Genomic DNA, 13,387 nt, shown 5'->3' on the forward strand with positions numbered 1-13,387 from the left:
GCAAAGAACTCAAAGTAAAATAAAGCTGCTGCCCTTTAGCCACATTTTTCTGGATTCTTTGGTTGATGCATGATAAGAGATGAGAGGGGTCCCTCTTCACCAATTCTTTTCACATCTCATTTCTCTGTGATTCTCCTAGCCACACTCAATAGAATGCATGTATTGTTGCTTTATTCTTCTAAGGAACCATGAATCATGCTCTTTATACACAATTAACATACATATGCCTTTTATATATGTTTCTTGGGGTGGGGTAGGGATGGTGTCTCTTTTTTTGTAATAATTGAAGTAAAGGTGAACCAGTTATCTTGTAATATCGTGAAACATGCAAGTTTTAAAGTATAAGTAATCTATGCAATGTCAGACACAAGTTTATGTGTAAGTAAATACCGCTGAAAGAAAACTACGTAAGAACTCTGTTAATTGGTTAAAGTATGCTTATGTATAAGGGAGGTAAGGATATCACCTAGGCCAGTGAACAACATGTAAGAATATCTGAATACTGTCGTAAATGCTCCAAACTCAGAGAGGCAGAGGATTTGAACTAGGGTCATTAAAACTTGATCACTTCAAGAAACTACTTTTCCACATGATATGATGAGCTTTCAAATTCTTTAGTGGCCTTACTCCTCTTATTGTCCAGTGTTCTGTATGAAAACAGAAGTCGAAAATTAATTTTCGAGTTAGAAAAATTTTAACTGTAACAACTTAGACGTGGACACGATGACAAAGTCCAAGCATACAACTCATGCATGTGCCCAACAACAAGACTTGAGGGGAAAAACATGAGTTGTCAATTTAATTTAGTCACAGAAGCACCTTTCTTAATATCCAAGCATGGTGGTCCTCTGTAAAGATTGTTCCCATGGTAAATGGAGCCAAATAGGGGACACATTGCCCTACAAACTTCTTTTGTTACTATTGACTGATACAACCAAACAAAGGCAACCCATTAGTTTTTTGCACATGCATCCCACTTGTGAACTTGCGGGGATAAAGCGCAAATTTCTTTGGCACACAGCAGAAAATCTCCATGATTTCTATTGTGAGGGGTAGAACATGTTTTGTCGTCAAATATCACATTGTATCTTCTGAAGAGAATATGGTTACTTTTTCTTAAAGATAACCATGATGATATATATATATATATATATATGTGGCCCTCTTTTCTTGTTGAGTTTCCTTCATCAGTGGATCACCAGAAAATTGTTTCCTTTTTACCACTGCCTTAGATACAACTTGGGTTCTTGCAATTTGGTGAATTACTATGATCTTGTACAAGTTCTTGATGTTTGAACAATGTGTACTTTCATTCATGAAGATATATATTGCTCTCTCATTTCTAGTAAAGAAACTTACATAGAAATGAACTTTAAGTTTTCATGCATATTTTGTGAAGGAATTGGTAATAGAGATGAAAGTTTGAGCATGTCATCTCAACCATGTATAGTATGATGACTTCCCATACGCATAAAATGTGGGAATAGCTTAATGGAGGTAAAAGGTGGAGAATCTCTTTCTGTACAAAACCCTTTTTATTCTTTGGTCCTCCTCTTTGTCAGAGTCCTTATCCATCCATATTTAACCTTTCCTCCTTCTAGCTTTGTGCCCACATGACACATATTGCTTTTGCTGGACCTCTTCCATCTGATGAGCTGGAAGAGGTGGCCAATCCGACGCCGCCACCTCAGCGTTGCACGCGGTTTGGCATGTTCTACCACACTCTTGATCTTCTTGGCCTTGTCCCAATTACTTTGATCCCAATTAGACATTTCACATTGTTGATCATGGGGCATTTTGGTGGTTTTACCTTTGTCCCATGAGGCAACACCATTGTCCTCAAACTTGATTGATATAAAGGAGTCTGCAGTGGCAAACATTCTGAGTTACATCACTCATATCAATGCGTGCATGGAAATTTAGGAACTATTTTCAATTTTTGAAAATATTTCATGTGCCATGTAATCATGTAAAGAATGAAAATGCTATAAAAACAAAGAGAAAAGAGATAAAAGTTATTTCATGAACTCGTGACCATGCATACATATATGAGTACCAATTAACCTATAAAAGAACATATTTTGATGGAATAGTAGTACATGGTATGCTCTACATTCATTTGATCAGATGGAAAAGCCTGAATTCAAAAACAATGCAACCATTTCTTTGTACTATGTGCTGATGCAAAGAAACAGTGAAGTCAAAAGCGCACATAAGTGGATAACTGTTTACCATTCTATCAATCTTTTCTTGATTGATGGCAGTTCGAAAAAGCAGAAAATAAAGCAACAGGGAAAAGAAGAAAGAGAAAGAAAAAGAAGAAAAGAAAACCTAACCTTCTTGACTGCAGGTTGATGATGAACTGTCACAAACCTCAGATTTCTGCTGTTTGATGTCCAAACGATTGAGCAAACTTGTGAGAGCAAAAATCTTCGGGATGACCCTTTTTGGTGTCAGACTGTAAGTGTTGTTAGTTTGGTGAAGATGGGCTTTTTGCTTTGAAGCTAAAACTAAGAGCTTTTCATTCAAACACAAGGCACAAACCCCTACAACCACCTCTCTTGGGTGAAAATAGCACCATGTCCTGTCATCTCTATGCTCATTCATCTTCACTTAGTTACACACACTCTGTGTGTGTATCTGTTTTGTGAATATCAAGAAGACACTAACTACAAAGAATTGAAATGCAAAGACAAAAGAGCTACTTATCTGTAACTCTATGTGTGTGTGTGTGTAAAAGGAACTAGCTAAAAGAGAAGAATGAAAATGGTAAGAAAAGAAAACTTATATATAGTATTCTATAGTGCGTGTTGTGTGTGAAATTGTGTGCATATATATACACACACACATAGAAAAGGGTGCAGCTTTACTTGAAAGAGGAGCAAATTGAAGGGGTTGATAGGAATGAATGGGCCTACAAATTTATAGTGATGGACACTATTTAGTTGGTGTTTAAATGGCCATCCATTTCCACATTGCAAGTACATGTGGACTCATCAGTCGTTGATTAAATTAGATAACTTTACCATCCCTTTCTCCTTAGCTGTTAATCCATGCAGATTGATTTCTATCAGCATCCCTCCCACCTCTACTTTCACAAAAATCGTGGGGATGTGCGTTGCGATTTTGAGAAATACAAGGTGCACAACTCACAATAGAAATCCATATGCCTCTTTATTTTGGCAAGTCCACTTACCTAAATTGGAACTATATTACATGATTTTTGGAAAGATTCAAACTTTCACTTGTTTGCCTGTTGGGATCCTCCTCATTCCGTATATTATTATAATGTCAAAATTGCTTCTTTTTCTTTATTTCTTTTTTTTTTTAAAAAAAAAAAAAACTCTGCTGTCAAGAAGAATGATTTGATTTGCAATTCTTGAAGATATCAAATCGCTACGCATTCTTTGTTTCTGGCTCATTTTCAGGCCCAAATGATATAACAGGCCAGAAGGAGAACTTGAAGGGCCAAATTATCGGTGAAAGAAAAGATAACAGCAAGAATAGGTGGTATAGGCAAAACCAGAAACAGTAGCATTGATGTAGATGAAGGAAAAAAGTTTCCCTGTAGTTGGGGGGGAAGGGGAATAGTGCTGTCAGGATTTCTGCACACTCTGCAAAAAAGGGTGTATTCCTATATAATTCATGATGAGTATAGCTTGCCGAGATCATCGGAGAAGGTCTTCCTAATCACCTCTCTCTTGAGCTTGAGAGCTGCAGTCACAAGCCCAGATTCTGGAGTCCAAGGCTCTGACAACAGTTTGATCTTCGCAGGAATCTCAAACTTCTCCAGTTTTGCAGCTTTTGCTGCCTGCACAATACGAATTGAAATGAAACGCTTTAAACCAACTTGAACATTAACCCATGTAAGATCATTGTATTCAAACCTTCATAGTTTATAGTTTGTGCATGAATAGAAGTACCTTGAGTAATGAAGTGGAGACTTCCTTCAGAGTTTCTTCCTTCCCACACAAGTCTGAAAAATCAGAATATGTGATTCCTTGCTTTGAAGCCCAGGCTTCCAAACTGGCCTGAGAAGCCACCACCAAAGCCACACAGTAACTGTGGAAAGAATCAGCATGCAACATTATATTGTCGACATATGGGCTGACAATTAGAGCAGCCTCCACCTGCATAGGAAATTGTCAGTATCTGACAAAACTCTGATTCAACAGCGAGATAAATACAAAGACACAAATCTTGCTTTGTACCTTTCCTAGGGAAACATATTCTCCATGTTGAAGTTTAACAATGTCCTTTTTGCGATCAATGATCTCAAGGCAACCATCAGCGTGGAATTGCCCTATGTCACCAGTGTAGAACCATCTTGTTCCTCTCTCATCGACCTTCAGGCACCAGAAAAATAAAATTTCAAAAATCATATACTTCGATGGACCGATACAAGAATACAACCCTAGATCATTACAAACAAATACCTTGTAAACTTCCTTTGTTTTGTCATCATTTTTGAAGTATCCAAGAGTAACATTTGGACCACCGATAACTATTTCTCCACGTGCCTTTGGAGAATCACTAATTAAATATCCACCCTCAGGCCAATCAACCAACTGAAATTTACAAATGTTATATTGCAGTAAACATTTTTAATCATGTGAATGATTATAAAGTAATTGGAAACTATGAACAGGAATTCCAATTTCAATGATGTATGGTGATACTGAAGTTAACTAAAACTGATGCATTTACCTTGATGATTGAGCAAGGCAGCGGAGCACCAACTCGACCAACAGATGTATCATCATATTCACTGAAGGTCCCTCCAGCACAGGTCTCGGTAAGACCATACCCTTGACCAATTGGAGAACTGGAAACACCAAAAAAGTGACCAACAATTGGAAGCCGAAAGAATTAAATCCCAAATAAATATATATTACAAAGGGGACGAGGATGAAAAAACACCACATATTCGTAATGACATATCAGACACAATAATGTAGTTATTAGGGCATACAAATAGATCTGTTATTCAAGTTCCAGCTATCTAAAAAAAAACCGAAAACTTCATATATTAATTGTACAAAAAAATCAATTATATTAAGAGAAATTTGACTAATCATGGATATAAGAGCAATTCGTCCCGATAAACACATACAGATCATACATTCTTGTGTTTGATTTCTCTTCTTGTTCTAGCATGTTTCACAATATGTCTTGTAAATTCCTAACATAAAGATTGTAGAAGAGAAGGCTTTTTATGAAGCTCTTTCATAAAATATGTTTAGTAGTATGACAGTTATATTTTGGAGCGTTTATAGAGCATCTCCAACAGTGAGATTAAGTCAATCCAAATAATGGTGAAACCGAAATCAAAATAGGCATGTAGTGTTGCAGTGGTCAAATTCATAGAATAGAGACTATAAAATTTCCTTTGATAATTGGAGTTTAGAGTCATACTAACCCAAGGCATATATTAATAAATCTTTGAGTGTCACCAGAAAGCGGAGCCCCTCCTGACAATATGAAACGAATACGACCACCCAAAATTGCTTGAACTTTTCTAAACACCAGAAGGTTCCACAAAAGTCTCTCTAAGCCCCATGCTCCAAACCAACTGCCATTTATAGCAGACAATCGACGAGCATATGCCAAATCAAATAGTTTCTTTGGGAGTCCACCAGTAGCATCTATCTGAATTTTGACCAAAATTTAGCTTAAATGTATCAGTATCCTTGCTATCTCAAAGAAATTGAAAATAAGTCAATTCGTAGGAAAAACTTTAGACCTTTTTACGCACGCCATCTCGAACACGATCAAGAATAGCTGGGACGGCTGCCATCAATGTTGGTCTTAGTACTGTAGCATCCCCTTTAGTTCCTCTCTTAATCTTATTTGAAGTATCGGTAAGAGTTAAAGGAGATCCATATCCTATAGAACTTCCAATGGCTGCTATAAGATTCTACATTCAAATAGGAGTCTCTCAATTTTTTTTTCAACAAGTGACTCTTAATTATGAGAAAGAAATGCAACACAAGCAAACTGAATTAGTTCCAGTAATCCAGAGTCCGGAATATTTCATACCTCTGCTGCAAGTTCAAGAATGTGAGCCAGTGGCAAGTATGCTAAATAAACATCTTGGTTTCCTAGTCCTGGAACAATTGTCATCACAGCAGATACTGTAGCTAAAACATTTCCATGTGTCATCATGACTCCCTGCACGAATAAAAGCTTCAGTTAATAAACTCAGGCAGCTACTAGACAATACAATAAAATAAATATCTATAGGTAGAGAACCCACCAACTTAGTAAAACAAAGTATGTCAAACAAGTAGGCAAATTCAATGTACACACACACACACACATATATATATATGTATATATATAGAAAGCTAAGAATTATGCAAACTGATAAGGACATCAAAAACTTAAATATGGCCCAAACTGCAAAACTCATACTAACCTTGGGCATACCAGTACTACCACTGGTATACATTATCACAGCAATATCAGCTGAAAGAGGTAAATCTGGGTCAACTGGATTTTCGCGGCCCAATTTTTCTACATCTGAGAAGGAAGTGATAGTCCAGCTGCTGCTTCCAGGAACCAATGAAGCATCTGACTGGAATTCATCATCCATGCATATAATACGCTTAACAGTGTCAAGCTGTCCACTTACATTTGCTATTTTCTTCAGTTCCTTATATCCGCAAATCACAGTTGTGACCTCTGTCTGAAACAGAGTGGAACTTTTTAAGAACATGTTGACGAGAATAAGAAGATTACACAACAATGGGAAAAAGTGAATGCTGAGTGCCTTCGTCACAAGTAGTCCATTCAAACATGCATGTAATCGTGAAGTTATCTTCATTTGGGATCCATGATATTGTCAGAGAAAAGCAAGTTCTGAAGTAGAATATAGATTATTTTCTAATTTAAGCCTTTGTAAGTATGAGCTTTTGCGTGTATCTCTTCTTCTTTTTCTTCTGTGTGTGGATGAGAGAGAGAGAGCAAGAGAGAGAGAGAGAGAGAGAGACCTCATTAAATGAATGGCACAGAGCCTCTTCACCAAGAGATGCATAAATGGTCACGACACTCACATTTCGCCTGAAACATGCCTGGTAAACAAAAATTAAGAATATCAGTTTTTTCAGCGTGCTTGATGCATCCTCTTATTGTAAGGTTACCATCCTCATAGAACATTAATGACTTTGTACACCTACAAGGAGGGGCAGAGAATGTTCATCTGAGTATTTCAGTGTCCCTTGTACAAGGGGTTCAAGCATTAAAATGAGAAATTATCTAGTGGATCCTAGGGTTGAAGAATGAAAACAAACTATTTGCAAGACATGACCATGATTTACCTGCAGCGCAATGAACCATTCTTCACGCGTATCAGCAAAGATAGCTGCTCGCTCTCCCTTTTGATGTCCAAGTTGCACCAAACCAGAGGCAAAGTTGCAAACTGCTTCAAACACTTGCCCATAACTCAACCATTCATAATCACCTAAATGCAGCTTCTCAAAAGACCTTCCATCAGATATCTCCACTTCGCTAGCAATTAATTTCCGAGTGCCCAATAACCTCATGTCGGAATGTTTTTTGCATGACAGCTCGAAAAGCTCAGCAAGAGTTGTGACCCCTTCCCAAGCTGATTGCACGGGTGAACTAAACCGGTAGTTTCGGATTGCATAACCAGGCTCTCCACCAACATTCACTGGCAAACCTCTTTTTTTCCCCTTCGTGCCACGAAGTAGAAGCGTGACCACGAGTGGAATGATGACACCAACATAATAAGGACCCATTTGAAGAATGCTGCCAAGAAACCCAAAGGCAATGAAATCAGGCGTGATTACACCAAAAACACCTTCCAACAAACTCAGTGATGCCACTGATGCAGTATCACAGAATTACAGCAAAGTCAGCCTAATAATGAAGACTTATAAAAAAAGTCAACTAAACTTGAATGCTGCAACACAGCTGCAGACTTTGAAATTTTCAAATATTAAATTGACGATGTATCAACATAACAAAGACTGAAGAAGTAACTCTGAGGGAAAGCAATTACTTTGATCCCCAGCAGGTATTAGCAATTACCCCATGAAATCATTCTCAATAAGCTCTCAGCAAGTAAAACTACATAAATCCTGACCACATAGCTGAAAGCCTAATACCAACACAACATATTACAGGGCAAGTAAGTACCAAACGGAGATGCGTCTAATTGAAAACGCCATAATAAAGGCCGAAATGCATGAGCATTTCCTCAGCATCGAACCTGTCCTTTCACAAACTTTACAATTAACATCAGCCAACCCCTACAGCCCAGACCAGCCCCCACCCCAGAGAAAAAGGGGGAAAAGAAACAGAAATAAAGAAGCAAACACTACAACAATGAACAAACCAGAAAATCAAAACAAACCCTTTTCAAGAAACAAGAAAGAAATGTAAAAACATGAACAAAATCATACCTTTAACAGTTAGCAATAAACCTTTGAGTGCAGCAGAAATCAATTGGGTACAATTTTGAGTCAAATGATCCACATTACAAGAAAATAATGTGAGAAAAGTTGGAAGGTAGAAGTTTTATTTGGGAAACAGAGGAGTTAAAAGGGGCGAGAAATCCTCAGACAAGAGAGAGAAAGAGAGAGTGGAGTGTTTTCTGTGTTGGCGGAAAGAACAATGAGAGCAGAGTTTGGAGTTTCAGAAAGAGTGAAGCTGTGCCTGTGAATGTGATTGCATGTAAGTCTTTGTGGGCTTTCGGTCTTTTGCCCACTTTGGAGTATCCCATGGGTTTTGGTTTTGGTTCGGCGGAGATTTTGTTTAGACCACACACACACACATTGAAATTTTGTTTCTTTATTAGGTTGGAGAAATTACTGAAAACAGCCCTACTTTGTGGTTGCCATTTTCCTCTTCTTATTTTGGTTCTGTCCTGAAATGAATTCCGTTTTTTTACTTTCTTTATTTCCTATTTTTGCTGCTTATTATTAATTTATTTTTACTAATTAAAAATAATCAAATAATCAAGTTTGATGGTGTGTTGAAGAGGAGTTTGAAACTAAACTTTCGTTTAACTTATCAATCAATATATTGAAATATTCATCCAACATTGAAATTGATTGGAATTCTGCATTTCAAATTTCTTTCTATATATAAATTAGTAAGAAAAGCAAATCTTACCAAACCTATCCGCCCGTTTGAAGGAGCAATAGGTACATCTCCTAGGTCACCAAATGAGCAGTTTTTAACTTACATTTTGCAGTCAAAGAATTTCAAATAAAAAATGTTAACTACTTTTTTACCACCCATATTACACTCAACAATAGTAGAAATGACACCTTCTAACATATTTTTTCCTATTACAACCTACTATACAACAGGAACGTATCATACATGGACCACCAGTAGTTTTCCTCATTAACATAAAATTTCCACATTCTCATATACAAAGTTTGGCCTCTGAGGATAAACAAACCTAGAAATCATGAGCTAACAAGAATAAAACAAAATAGAATGCACACAATCTAACTCGACACAAATTTCATTTTTTATCTTTCCTGGCAAGACCTGGACCTACAGTTTAGAGAAAAATGCTGTAAAAACAGAGGGTAGAATTTCCAAAATGGCGACATCAAGAAAAACTTTGATGGGGTAGATGTCAACCGTATCTTGATATATCCAATAAAGAATTTCTGAAGCAACTGACGGATGTATAATGACAGCGATCCCTTTTTGGCATTCAACCTTGTCTAGACTCCATTCACCTTCTTGACAATTCTGCATGGAGAAGGACAAATGTGAACAATAGCTGACTAGCTTGATGCAGGGGTAGCATATCAGCTTCTACAAATAGCTGGAAAGTAAAGAAGGTGGCAGATCAAAATAAGAGGTCGAGATCAAATCACTTCCCCCTTCATCACAAGCACTTGTGCGCACGAAATGTAAAATAGAGTTTCATTGAAAACAACTACTAAATGACTATGTGACTCTAACTCAGTTCTGCTGGCATCTTTTTCACTGCCTTAGTTTACCTCTTGCAAAATTTATTTTTCTAGAGATCTCTTATTATGCATGCATACTCAGTAAAAAGGTCAACGAATTTCCCGAAACAAGGATTAAATCAAATTGTGCTCAAATTTAAAGGCATTGTGCCAGTGAAACTAAATAATATGTGATAACATGAATAGAAGGAAAAATAGAAAAGTCAGACCATGATTGCGCAAAATAAGGAAATAGACCTTAATATAGAAAAACCTTGACAAGTTAAGCATGAGCTTACATAAGAATTTCTGAGGCTTCTAGCTAGCTCAGGCCTCGAATATAAAAGTTCAGAGATAAGGCAGAATAAAAATGACATACAGCGAAAAATAGCATCATTAATTTCTGACATATACCTCAGTTGATCCAAATATAAAGCCATGGGGAGGTCATTCACAACTTCTCATGCTGCTAACCTTTAATCCCACCTCATTCTTTGAGCTTTTATCCTGCATTTTCAGCATGTCAAGAAATTTTACAGGAAACACTTGCGTCTCTTAGATGTGATTATAAAATTAATATCATGGTTATCTGAAATTCATAATCAAGAAATGAATAATAGAACTAGTTGATTCATGTCCTAGTTACCTTACTTTTTCTGTGTTTCTTACTGCCATTGGTATCCTCATCTGCATCACGCTTCCTTTTCTGGAATCACAAAAGTGATTTATGTCCCAGTCAATGAATTGAAAGGCGAGTAACATAGGAAAAGGCAACAAACTATCTGAGCATAATTCAAAAGAAAGGGTATACAAGATGAAACAAATTAAAATTCTACGGGTTATTAAACTTCCACAAGTCTGCTCTTTGTCCCACCTAAAGGGCATTTTTGTTTCTTTGTTGGAACTCATCAATCAGTGAAGAAATACTTTGATAATCAGAAGTTATGCACTATATAAGATTATTCCTGGCCCTTCACTGAATTGAAGGCATGCAATAGTTTATGCCAATCAACTAGCTTTGGATATGGATAAACGCCCCAGAATAGATTTTTACTCTCTACCAGAAAAAGCAGCTCATTAATAAAACCTGGTGGTTTTTATCTTTCTTTTTCTCCTTCTCTTCTTTACTCCGATGTTTGTGCTTCTTGAAGTCTTTATCTTTCTCTCTGTCTTTGTCCTTGTGCTTTTTATGCTTGTCCTTGGCTGTAAACTCACTTTTAGGTTTGACAGCAACAGTAGGAATTCCCTTCTCAGACTAAAGAACAGCACAAGATGCTATCAGATGAGTTTTTCAGGTTAAAATTTAGCAAAATCATTACTAGAACTGGAAGGACACTTTCTACCCCAATTTTGGGAAGTCATAAGGGTGTAGTTATGCAACATTAATAGCTCAGGCAAAAAGTGCAAACTAAATCGAGCCTCAATGCAGAAAGTTTCTTACAGGGGGTAGGTCGACTGATGCTGATTCCTGGAGGTGAAAGGCTTCTCCAAGGACATCTAAATTGAATGGCTCAATGCATGAATTAGTATTTCTGGGGAAAGTATTCTGAATGAGCTGATCCAATTGCATCCCCTCCCCTTTCCTAATATCTGTATCTCCAACCACATCGTAAAGGTAGTGCGTGTCTAGAAGTGACACAGAACCCGACTTCTTGCAGAAAAACTCATGGTGAGGCAACAACTTGTAGTAACTTATAAGATCTAGACCACCTGTAAGTTCTCTGGGCCCTACTTCAGTAACAGGCCCAAGCCGGTAATATTTAGTGCATTGAATGAAATATCAGTGGAAAATATTGGTCAAACCAAAAGATTGCCAAACCATGCATGTAACATTCAGAAATACAAGTGAGAACTTTGCTACAGTGACCTGATAGTATCAAATGTTCTAAAATCCATCATTTTTGGTTAATTGCCTTCATATAAAGCATTATGCAATCAGAAAAGTGGGAACTCACACCATCTCAGGGACCAAGAACTGGCGAGAAATTAGCTTAAATTTTTTTCCTTGCAGTTTTTGGATAGTAGAATTTAGGAGTTGTCCTGAAAAATGTATGATTAATCCACTTGTTCAAAATGTTAACATTATTTTCTGGCTACTCTAGTCATTAGACTCAAATGTGGCTAATGGAAAACAGAAACCATCTGAATGACAAACTTGTTTTATCTAGAGAGGAACTACATAATGTTTCTTTAATAATAAGCATTGTTTGTGAACAAACTTTAATGCATCACAACGGGAAGATACAGAAATTTATTAGAAAGCTAGCTCCATCTGCTACTATGGATTCTTCTACTGATTCAGCCTATGGTCCAATTCTTCTATCATGTTTTTTTGTAAAAACAATAAGAGAAGGGAACATAACTCCATGCTGAAATCAGGAATAGAATGACAAGTTCCAATACAAAAATGAAGTCACAAATAATACAAGATATTGCAAACAGTGCAAAAGTTTTACAAATTCTCATCCTGACAAAGATCATTCCAACCTCTCCCGAACTTATTGCTACCAGTATCCATGAATCAGCAGCTGATAGGTAACTTGCGCATTAGACCCTGATACATTAAATGAAGCGATATTTAGTTTTCCACTGCAGCTCGACCAGATTTGATCAAAACATAGAAGCAAGAATGGAAATTTTAATACTACCTCGCTCCACATTATGAGTATTCTTACTGCTAAAGCACAAGCCAACCATATCAAATCTTTGTCATCTAGTTTCTGCAAATCTTTATGTGACTATCGAATCACAATATTTGCGACACTTAGATATTACTTAAGCATAATGTATGCAATAAATCAACCAAAAACATTACATCGTAAGATTACCGAGGTTGCAACTCCAGATTCAAACAGAAATAAAAAGGATTAACAGGAAACGAGAAAAGAAGAAAGGAATTCATATGAAAACAATCAAGGAGCTAGATTGAGAGGAAAAACCACCACGGAAAGTATGCAAAAGGTTATAGTACAAACTTTGACAATAAAATTTCAGAAATTTCAACGAAAATTTGAGAAAATTAAAAAGCTAATTTACCCGAGAGAGAGGAAAAATGAAATAAAGTCACTTCAACAAGTTGGACTAATCGCGGGAGGCTTTGGAGTTATCCGATTTTATGTCTCCTTTCGGAGGATGAGCAATTGCATTTCTTTCTATTTCCCCGCAACCGCAAGCATGCACGTAACCTTTTATTTTCTTCTTCTCTGTTTTGATGGAGGAGATATGATTGGGGAACCAAGTCACATGTCATAAATGAACGTATTGTCTGCGCACATAATTTTTATTTTAATGAAATTTATAATCATTTTTTTATATTAAATTTTATCATTTTCTTATAAATTTATGCAATAACTTTTTTTAATCCCATTAATTATTAATATATATTTTACTCAAACTAAATAAAAATTTAACATTTTATATGATATGTGTTATATTGATAGTGATGATTA

The 13,387-nt window shown here is 36.6% G+C and overlaps 3 protein-coding genes across 11 annotated transcripts; all 3 read right to left on the reverse strand.

Moving 5' to 3' along the window:
- On the reverse strand, positions 1,286–3,318 carry LOC105155367. The gene is made up of 2 exons (XM_011071230.2): positions 2,337–3,318; positions 1,286–1,864 (listed from the first exon to the last, which is right to left on the reverse strand). The coding sequence occupies exons 1-2, from the start codon at positions 2,605–2,607 to the stop codon at positions 1,536–1,538; spliced, it is 600 nt and encodes a 199-aa protein (XP_011069532.1). The 5' UTR covers positions 2,608–3,318; the 3' UTR covers positions 1,286–1,535.
- Positions 3,493–8,786, reverse strand: LOC105155368 (long chain acyl-CoA synthetase 9, chloroplastic). Its single transcript, XM_011071232.2, has 12 exons — positions 8,427–8,786; positions 7,320–7,770; positions 6,993–7,073; positions 6,419–6,688; positions 6,040–6,171; positions 5,744–5,917; positions 5,420–5,649; positions 4,708–4,825; positions 4,437–4,568; positions 4,212–4,346; positions 3,924–4,130; positions 3,493–3,811 (listed from the first exon to the last, which is right to left on the reverse strand). The coding sequence occupies exons 2-12, from the start codon at positions 7,758–7,760 to the stop codon at positions 3,644–3,646; spliced, it is 2,088 nt and encodes a 695-aa protein (XP_011069534.1). The 5' UTR covers positions 7,761–7,770; positions 8,427–8,786; the 3' UTR covers positions 3,493–3,643.
- On the reverse strand, positions 9,346–13,141 carry LOC105155369 (mediator of RNA polymerase II transcription subunit 19a). 9 transcript variants are annotated; one of them, XM_011071235.2, is made up of 8 exons: positions 12,975–13,141; positions 12,587–12,658; positions 12,426–12,492; positions 11,380–11,666; positions 11,026–11,193; positions 10,585–10,644; positions 10,353–10,445; positions 9,346–9,735 (listed from the first exon to the last, which is right to left on the reverse strand). In XM_011071235.2, the coding sequence occupies exons 3-7, from the start codon at positions 12,454–12,456 to the stop codon at positions 10,386–10,388; spliced, it is 606 nt and encodes a 201-aa protein (XP_011069537.1). In that variant the 5' UTR covers positions 12,457–12,492; positions 12,587–12,658; positions 12,975–13,141; the 3' UTR covers positions 9,346–9,735; positions 10,353–10,385. The 9 variants fall into 9 exon arrangements, 8 of the variants coding, with proteins under 8 accessions (XP_011069537.1, XP_020555136.1, XP_011069536.1 ...); XM_020699477.1 differs by lacking the exon at positions 12,975–13,141 and adding an exon at positions 12,767–12,940; XM_011071234.2 differs by lacking the exon at positions 12,975–13,141 and adding an exon at positions 12,767–12,940 and having other exon boundaries at positions 12,587–12,676.

The sequence above is a fragment of the Sesamum indicum genome, linkage group LG2 (assembly GCF_000512975.1).
Source record: "Sesamum indicum cultivar Zhongzhi No. 13 linkage group LG2, S_indicum_v1.0, whole genome shotgun sequence".
Classification (NCBI taxonomy): domain Eukaryota; kingdom Viridiplantae; phylum Streptophyta; class Magnoliopsida; order Lamiales; family Pedaliaceae; genus Sesamum; species Sesamum indicum.

Excerpts from the sequence above, each read along its gene's own strand:
- LOC105155367 (XM_011071230.2), bottom strand. The coding sequence starts at position 2,607 with ATGAATGAGCATAGAGATGACAGGACATGGTGCTATTTTCACCCAAGA. Across the intron at positions 1,865-2,336 it reads ATCAACCTGCAGTCAAGAAG|ACTCCTTTATATCAATCAAG; the intron begins GTTAGGTTTTCT and ends TTGCCACTGCAG.
- LOC105155368 (XM_011071232.2), bottom strand. The coding sequence starts at position 7,760 with ATGGGTCCTTATTATGTTGGTGTCATCATTCCACTCGTGGTCACGCTT. Across the intron at positions 7,074-7,319 it reads AATGGTTCATTGCGCTGCAG|GCATGTTTCAGGCGAAATGT; the intron begins GTAAATCATGGT and ends TTTGTTTACCAG. Across the intron at positions 5,918-6,039 it reads TTCTTGAACTTGCAGCAGAG|AATCTTATAGCAGCCATTGG; the intron begins GTATGAAATATT and ends ATTTGAATGTAG.
- LOC105155369 (XM_011071233.2), bottom strand. The coding sequence starts at position 12,456 with ATGGATACTGGTAGCAATAAGTTCGGGAGAG. Across the intron at positions 11,194-11,379 it reads CATCAGTCGACCTACCCCCT|TCTGAGAAGGGAATTCCTAC; the intron begins GTAAGAAACTTT and ends GCTGTTCTTTAG. Across the intron at positions 10,645-11,025 it reads AGAAAGATAAAAACCACCAG|AAAAGGAAGCGTGATGCAGA; the intron begins GTTTTATTAATG and ends TTGTGATTCCAG.